General features: G+C 44.6%; 1 protein-coding gene across 1 annotated transcript in view; it reads right to left on the bottom strand.

Annotated features, from left to right (window-relative positions):
* Window positions 1-906: 906 nt before the first annotated feature.
* The window catches only part of XRCC5 (X-ray repair cross complementing 5), an 89,945-nt gene continuing 81,744 nt past the window's right edge, over window positions 907-9,107 (bottom strand). Inside the window, exons 20-21 of the mRNA XM_027051248.2 lie at window positions 1,892-1,966; window positions 907-1,133 (exon numbers count right to left, since the gene is read on the bottom strand). Coding sequence (XP_026907049.1) covers window positions 1,119-1,133; window positions 1,892-1,966 — 90 coding nt within the window. The 3' untranslated portion in view covers window positions 907-1,118. The remainder of the gene's footprint in view (window positions 1,134-1,891; window positions 1,967-9,107) is intronic.

Genomic DNA, 9,107 nt, shown 5'->3' with positions numbered 1-9,107 from the left:
TGGCTGGGAGATCCGTCTTCAAGCAATGCACAGAGGGTCTCTAATTCCCCGCTTGGCACTGAAAAATTCTTTTGCAGATAATTCACAGTGAGTGGCAAGCCACGGGAGGGGCGAGTCATTTATGCCTTCAATACCACCTTTGCAGAATGAAATGAAACAGTGACCTGTTACGGAGTGCTGAGGGTATGGGGAGACTGGGCGTCACAAGGTTTGTGACACCAAGGGAGGAGGAGTTAGAACTCAGGAAAGGAATGAGGTCTGGAAAAGTAAGGGTTTTGCTATTTTCTCGTTTAGGGAAAGGAAACGTCACCCAGAGAGAGAGGAAAGGAGACTGGAAAAGAATGGGAAATTAAGGAAGTGTTTGAACACACACTTTGTCTCTGTGAGACCTGTAGGTGGGCAGTAATAAAACGATGAAATCCTAATTACAGGGGGTGAACTTCCCCATTGTTTTGTTTCAGGGTTGGCGGATCTGTCAGAGGCTGGACCAGAAGAGCATTTCTTCATGAGATCACCACCGTAGCTTCGTGAGCAGGGAAGCTGTGCCCCCCTCCCACCCTGCTCAAGGAAAACCACCTACACATACAGCTGACGTAATGTGGGGATGAAAGGCTTAAATAAAAACACAAAGAGTCAGCCCTTAGCCACGAGTTCCCAAACCCACCTTTCTGTCGGTAAGGAACTAATGCCACTCTATGACCAGCATAAGCTGTTGGGGGGTCGGACAGTGGGCTGCACCTCCAGGACAGGACTCAGAAGGTCACCAATGACACGAGGTGAAGCTCCACGAGGCCTGCGATCCTTACCAATATACCAGGTCAGGAAGAAATTGGTTTTCCAAAAACTTCAAAGCACATGCATAAATATACCGAGATCATAAAGACCACAAAGGAAATAATACACTGATCAGAAAACAACGATTCTTTATAAACATGTATAGGCTCTAAATGACCCCTTATAGTTGTATCTACTCATTCCAGAGAATTAGGAGATTCTCTTCCGCAGAACCTACAGAGACCATCCCCAGAGCTTCCAGTTCCCTTGAATGGCCTCCTCTGGACAGAACTCCCAGCGTGAGAGCGGTGACAATTCTCGCAGATTCCCCACACAGCCACGACCTATATCAAGTCCAGCTGTGAATGAGAAGAACACTTTTAGAAAGGAGCCAGGCCAACCACGGACCGCTGCTTCCCTGGTGAGAGGGAGTTTAACAATGGCTCTCTTCACTGGTGGCATACATGTACTAACTCTGCTGTTTCAGGAGTTAAAGACCCAGTAAGTGGTCACAACACTGAAGACTTCTCCACAAACAGACTGAAAGTTTGTACTGGAATTAGCTGTGGTGTGAGGCTAAAAGGTGGGAAGTTTCCCCACATGAAGGATGGATACAAAGGCAAGACCTACACAGCCTCCCAGGCAACCAGACAAGGCGTGAGGAGGTCCCGAAATCCCCCAAATGCCTCTCAGCTGATTTTGTTTACATTAAGTTAATTGACAAAATTCAAGAATTAGGCTTTTAAAAGGCTGTTTTTACTTGTCAACCCACACAAATTGCATGCTGTATTGCTTATTTTGGTTGAGAGCAATTTCAGTAAATTATGACATTTTGCTACTAAAGGAATGGCCTCACCAGCTCTTTTCAGTCCTTCACGAGAAAGGATTAAACTGAATGAACAATATAAGTGAAACCAGAGAGCACGGGAATTTCCTTATGAAATTACCTATCTGATTAAATTTATAACGGCAATAAATAATAGTGTAGGGAGCTTCTGGTGTGTCAGCAATTAAAACTCAAATAAGAAACAGGCCTATGATAGGCAGCACTGTGGCTGTATTTACATTCGGACCAGTCCGATCTGGAGAACACCTGGAAGAGATGAAAAGCACTTACTAAATCATCCACGTCACCACCTTCTGCAAATATGGCTGCTGCGTCTTCATTTGGATTTTCTCTAGGGGCCAGAAACTGTGAATACAAAGCCAGGCATGACACCAAAATGACATTTTTGCCTCTTTGGATGGAGGGGACAGTCTGCTGGTGGTGTCACAGGCAGACCTAAGAAGGCTTGCTTAGCAAAGTCTCACTGCAGTGGCCTCAAAGCAGCACCATCTTGATGCATACTCCTTCATTTGGCCCTGGACAAGAGCACCAATTTTTAAGTTGAATAGCTCACGTTAATTAGTCACCAAGAGAAAGTTCTTGTGAAGAGGGAGAAAACGACATGGTTTGCCAAGGCAGTGACCCCACCAGAGGGCCCCGTGTCAGGCATTGCAGACATTTCCATTTCTGCTTCCCCAGGGGACTTTTGTGCTCATTAGAGGTAAGAAAAGAACCAAACCTGGGGCTCCTTGGGCCAGTCGGTTAAGTGTCCAACTCTTGATTTCAGCTCAGGTCATGATCCCAGGGTCATGGGATCAAGCTATGAGCTGAGCTTGGAGCCTGCTTAAGATTCTCTCTGTCCCTCTCTCTCTCTCTCTCACTCTCTCTCTCTCTCTGCCCCTCTCCCCTGTTTGTGCTGTCCCTCTCTCTCTCTCTAAAATAAGGAAAAGAACTAAACTCCCGGAACGATTACGTTTTGGTCTCTTTTGAAAGGAGCATAAGAATCAAGTGTGTGAACCCAACAATTAGAATCTCATTCCTCAACTCTATGGAGGACAAAAGGAAGGACTTCCTGTAAATGATGTGAAACACAAAAATGGGTGAGCTTGGGAAGCTGTGCAATTCCTTTCCTGGAAATCCTTCAATTGGTTAGAAAACGTCTGAAAAACAAAGGTGGAGGAGAAAGCTGCTAATGCATGCTTCTGTTCAGCATTAGTATTCTAGACCTGGAGCTTCTGAAAGGCAGATGCACAGAAAAGCAAGCGCCCTGAATCGAAGTCTGCAAGGATCTAGGGATGAAATTCAGATTTTAAAAGAGTGCTGGGAGCCCCTGAAAATCATCTGAACACTCCTGCTCTCTCCCCGTCCCTCTAGGAGAGAGCAGTGGGGTCTCCTCTCTTCCAGGCAGGCAGTAACTGGGTCTGAGAGCTGGGGTTTGTCATCCACTCATCTAACCCCAGAGGGTGCTCCATCTCCTGGTACCCTAAGTCCCTGAAATGGCCGCAGAGCCAAACCCAGAGGAGCGTTTTTAAAGGTGGGGCCTCCCTCTCCCGCCTGCACTCCTCAGGGCCAGTGTGCATGGAGCACAAGGCCAAAGTCACCTGAAATATTAGGCTATGTGCCGCAAGTGTCAGGAAGCCAGTGCTGCACGTCCTGCCATCCCTCGAGTGCAGAAACTCACACACACGGGTCATAAGACGGCATCGGTGGACACTGTATCTGCAGAACTGGCACCATGGCCATGGCCATGACGGTTTGCTTTTGACTCAGCCTCTGTCCTGGACTTTTTTTCCTCAGTCAAAACCACTCACCACTCATTAACTTCAGTTTTGACTGAGAGACTCAGGAATGTATTCCTTCTCAGGACACTCATGGATCTTTCCATGGCCCTTTGTTGACCTGAAACTGGACCATGTTCAGTGCTGGGCATCAATGGTATAAGAGATGGGAAATGCTAGCAAAGGGGGATACAGTCTGAAGTAGAACTATAATGGAGCTTCTGTACCATTAATTCTTTTTTATTTATTCTAGTTGATTATTAAGATACCTGAGGGCCAAGTACAGATAAATGACCACCACACGTGTATCTGCATATGGTCTATGTCTAAAGATTAAACTCTGCTCTATCCTAGATTCTAAGAGGTCTAGGATATCCTAGATACCTTAGATTATGATTCTAATTACCATCATTAAAAAACGGTTTTTACTTTGTTCCTTGCCTCTCCTATGCATTACCACTTAGCTGCATGATAGTTCTTACATTAGGAATGCATGGCTAAAAGACTTGCCCAGTTTGGGTGAAGAGGGTTAAGAGCAGAGCTGTGTTTTTCCAGAAACCTCTGGGGGGGGCCACACATCAGCAGCACCTGCCGGACACAAACACGCTCCCAGGGCCCAGCAGTTCCACAGTCCACCATACCCTTTATCACCCTGAGGGACCGGATATGTGGTAGGTACTTGCCAGTCTAGAAAACCCCTAACATTTTCTGGCACATAGCCTCTAAGAGCTCCAAACTCCATCCCTCCTCACCTGCACACCCCCGTTTTATGGTGCAATTACCAGATAGATGAAGGCAGGGCTGTCTGCACAGTACGACTGCAGTGCATACAATTAAACACAACGGCCCATCGCTGAGACCAGGCCGACCTCCTAGGAAGAGAGGAGCACCAGCAAGCAAACTCTCATTTCCAGCACGTGCTAAGCACCTGCAAGTGATTCTCCTGACAGATCTGCTTCATACTTCTGCGCAAGCGAATGATGGCTAAAAGCCGGGCTGCCATCATCTCCCCAAAGCCCCAGGCAAGGCTGATCCCTTACACATATCACTCCTCTTCATCAGAGTTTTTAACTGCAAGTAATTTGCAGGCTGTGCAGTGTGACGGGAAGCTGGAGATATAGCAGAGAACTCGATGACTGGCCTGCTTTCTCAATAAAAGCAACAGATTCTCTGAACGCAGCAGGAAGGGGCAGGAGCCAACTCTCATCTTCTCGCGTGTTCTTTCCCTCTGCAATGCTGCCAGGTTGAGAATAAATAGAAAGGATACTTGTGTGACACACTCCTCCTTCCTCAAACCACCAGGATTCACTTGGGGTTACCAAGAAAGAGTGTCCTGACTTGAAGAGCTTTGTGAAATGGACAAACTGTTGCTTTGCAAGCACACCGAAATACAATCCTGGCCACAGCAGGGAAATGGAGTCAGTAACCTCTGTATGGAAACAACCAGTCTAACCCCTCCATAAGACTAACAACTAATCATCAGCTTGTGCTCAGATCCTGACCAGTCCTGAATTAAACTCACATGGCTTCCAGCGGGCTGACTCCAATACTATCCAGTCCACCCATAATCCAGATGTATAAAAGCATCAGGAAGAACAAGTCTGTTTGCATGTATTTTGTCTAAAAGGACATACATGTGAGTTTATACCCTGTGTATATCTTACATCGTGCTACAAAGGCCATATTGCACAGCAGAGAAATCTGGCAACCCGCTGTGGGAGAACATAACCGTAACCCTAGCTAACCTCAGCCTCATGGGCAAGCCGCTTGACCTTTCTATAATTCATTTCCCTCCAAAACCAAAAGGGAATACTAGTGCTCGCTCTATCTCATGGGTTGTGGTGGGCCTCAGATGGAAAAAAGTATGCAAACCTACCTTGTCATATGTAGCTTTTATGTTCAGTTCCTAGGAGTGTACCTAATATATGTCCACCAAATGACGTGTATGTACAAGAGCCATAGCATTTTTATTCATAAGTGCCAAAGTCTGGAAACAATCAAATGCCCACCATGAGGGGAATGGATAAATAAATGATGGTATAACCGTAAAAGGGAGCATAGCTATAACAAAGGATGAACCACTCTAACATCACGGATGAATCATAAAGGTTAAGGACAGGCAAAGCTATGCTCAAGTGACAGGTGTCAGAATAGTGGTTACCCCGGGGACCAGGGGTTTCTGAATGTGAAGGGTACAAAGAGGCTTCTGGGGTAATGTAAATGTTCTATATTTTGATCTGAGTGGTGGGTACCCATATATGTGAATATGTAAGAATTCATCAGGTTGCATATTTAAGCTTTGGGCACTTATTATATGTGTGTTCCACTTCAATAAAAATTTTAAAACTTTATATTAAAAGTATCAAGCTCTAAACAAATATAAGATAAAACTGTAGTATTTTCCTTACTGCTTTTCTTTGAATTAGCATACGAAACAACTACACCAGAGATTTAAGGCAGAAAAGAAAAGTGGAAAAGAGCAAAGGAAAAATTGTCATGGGGCCAACAGGGGACAGCAGTTAAAGAAAACTGTTCTCAAGAAATGATTCACATATTTTATCTTATAATCCTTCACAAGTTTGGAGATCTCTCACAAACTCACACACAGAAAACTGGGTGTACTCTTGCAAGAGGGGACACGAGCATCTTTCCTGTACGTAGATGTGGCTGGAGGCATGGAGCGGTGGCGCCATGGTGTGGTGGGAAGATGACCATAATGGTTTCCGGGGCTCTAGATTCCACTCAGTTCTGCTAGCCATGAACTTGCTAGGAGACACTATGCAAGTCAATGTCACCTCTCTAGATGGAGTCTGTAAAATGACCAGATTGCTAAACTCCTATCGTCTGTGATGCTAAAGTAGAAAATCAGTAAATGTCAACAACAAAAGAGAAGGCTAGATTAGGCGGCTACAAGGAAAACAAGTACTAAAAAGATGATTATCCCCCCACAGAGTTCCCATCAAATGATTATTTAGACATAGCTCTCAGCCCCCTGGTATCTGTGAAAAATAATACAGCAAAGCCATGGGGAGAAATCCTCTTTCCCCTCCGTGCTCTTAGTATGGAGTAAAAAGAATGAAGGACTGGGGGCCAGTCCTAGAACTGGACTCTCGGCCAGAGACTTACGAAGAGATCTCAGCCATGTTATTCTACTTCTTGGGGCCCTATGTTTCTTCATCTATGAAATAAGGAGGTTAGACTGGATCAGTATTTTTCAGGTTCTGTTCCTTGAGGTCCTGTGTGTTCTTCTGAGTCCCCCGTGCACGGGTAATCCCAAACTGCCACACTCATTGTCCACCAACTGAGAGGCACCACTCTTCTCTGTTTTATGTATTAAGTTTCCCTGTAAGCGTTACGTTTCAAAAATAAAAACTCCATTAGAAGATCATTAGAATTCTTTCCAGCTGAATGAAATTATACACAACGTAAGCCAACTTCCTCTGCCTTAGTTAAGGATCTGGCTTGTTTTAATTCTTCTAACCCAGGGCTTCCCAACATCATTATTCAACATTTTGGGCCAGAGAATTCTTTTTTTTTTTTTTTTAATTTTTTATTTGAGAGAGAGAGAGAGAGAGAGAGAGAGAGCGAGCAGGGGAGAAGGGCAGAGGGAGAGAAGGAGAATCCTAAGCGGGCTCCACACTCAGTATGGAGCCTGATGCAGGCAGGGCTTAATCCCATGACCTTGGGATCATGACTTGAACGGAGATCAAGACTCGGCTGCTCAACCGACTGAGCCACCCAGGAGCCCTCAGATAATTATTTTATGTTAGAGGGCTGTCCTGTGAACACAGGATGTTTCCCAGCATCCCTGGCCTCTGCTCACTAGGAGTCAGTAGCACCCATACCCACCATTGTAACCACCAAAATGACTCCAGACAATACCAAATGTCTCTTGGGGAGCAAAATCATTCCTGGTTGAGAACCACTGTTCTAACTCTAACATAGGTTAGCAAGAAGAAAGTTATTTAAAAAAAAAAAAAAAAAAAAGGAAGTCTTTGATAAAGAAGACAAACTTCAAATAAGAGTCAGCCTATCCTAACCTTCCACAAGTCCAGGTGTGTTACTACCGGTGGTCCCAGGGCAAACAACCTCCCAATGCTCCTGGAACGTGCCGGGCGTAAGCTGCACACCACCCCCAACAGAGCCACGCCTTGAGGGGTGGACATGAGAGCTATCCGAAGGCTCTATCAAACATCAAATGAGAATGTATGTCTGACAGTAACAAAAGGAAACAGAAAAAGTTAAGTGAAAGACCTAGCAAATTATAGTGACAATAAAAGCAAAAGTTGGGGGGAAAGAGGCATCATGTTTATAGTCTAGGCTTCAAAATGAAATGAGAGCTATGAGTGAATTTAAAAGAGAGTGACTATCTAAACTTACATCATGGAAGAACTTTCTATTTCTGGAGCAGGACTGACTTACCTAGATTTCTCAAAGAGTCTTAAAATCTACACTTTTCGAGAATATACCAGAGGGAAATGGCTCTCCTTAAGATGTGCAAGTGTAAAGTTAGGATTTAATTTTCATTTCAAACAGACATCCCATGCAAATCATCAACATTTAATAATAATTTGACAGCTTTCTAACTTTAAGTGACTTATGGTAAGTAACTTGGCAGACTTGAAATGGACTGTGAGGACTGCCCTTCAACCTCTTATAGTCCAGTTTCCTTAAATGATTATTTGGGAAGTGTCCAAACTTAATACTCCCTCTGTAGGCAATATAAATCCTGCAGTGCATAGTCAGAAGAGGCTCCCCCTCCCTGCCCTGCTGCAGTAGGTCTTGGAAACCACAAAAAGCCAGTTTCCCTGAGCCAGGCCCTTCCTCAGTGATTCTCCCCAGTATCCTCTGTATGTGCATTCTCTCTCCCACATGTCTCTCCCACAATCAACAAGTGCCATTTAACAACATCTTTAACACAGGAGCACCTGGGGGGCTCGGTCAGTTAGACGGCTGGCTCTTGGTTTTGGCTCAGGTCATGATCTCACAGGTTCGTGAGTTCGAGCCCTGCATCGGGCTCTGCACTGGCTGTGCAGAGCCTGCTTGGGATTCTCTCTCTCTTCTCAAAAAATAAATAAAAAAACTTAAAAAAAAATTTGTTTTAATACAAGGATTAAGTTTCCCCCCTGACAAACAAAATGAATGTTTTGGGAACAAAAAGATGGGAAGTTTTCAGAGTTGTCTTAACTCACAATCAACTGCAATCAGCTCTGCTGACACTGGAACCATGTAAGGACAGACAGCGCCCCACACCTAGTCATTAACTGAAATTCCTCTCTGCACCTTAATGATCAGACATTGAGATTCCCCAAGGTTAGGCTCTGTGCCTTTAAGTTCCAAAGAAGATACTGCATTTGCAGCACAGAACAAGCCTCAGACAACTTGCAAGAAGCACACCATCCCTTCTTAGACTTCTTTCCTCCCTACTATTCTGGACTCACTTAGCCATGACACCTTTGTTTAAGATGCACTGCTGGGAGGGAAACACTCCCTTTTCAGATCTGTGCTTCTCTGCTTTCTTCATTAACAGTAATACGTACTCAACTCTCACCTGGATGACAGATTTTTTTTTTTTAATGCAATGATTTGTCTTGACTTACTTTACTTGTTTAGCAAAAGCTGACTGATAAGCCTTCATGCTAAGTGATGGCTAATTTTTTGTGTCAACTGGCTAGGCCACAGTGCCCAGCTACGGTGTGCAAAACACTAGTCTAGATGTTGTTGTGAAG

This window comes from Acinonyx jubatus, chromosome C1 (assembly GCF_027475565.1).
Source record: "Acinonyx jubatus isolate Ajub_Pintada_27869175 chromosome C1, VMU_Ajub_asm_v1.0, whole genome shotgun sequence".
Classification (NCBI taxonomy): Eukaryota; Metazoa; Chordata; class Mammalia; order Carnivora; family Felidae; genus Acinonyx; species Acinonyx jubatus.
This window is presented reverse-complemented; position numbering and strand designations above follow the sequence as displayed.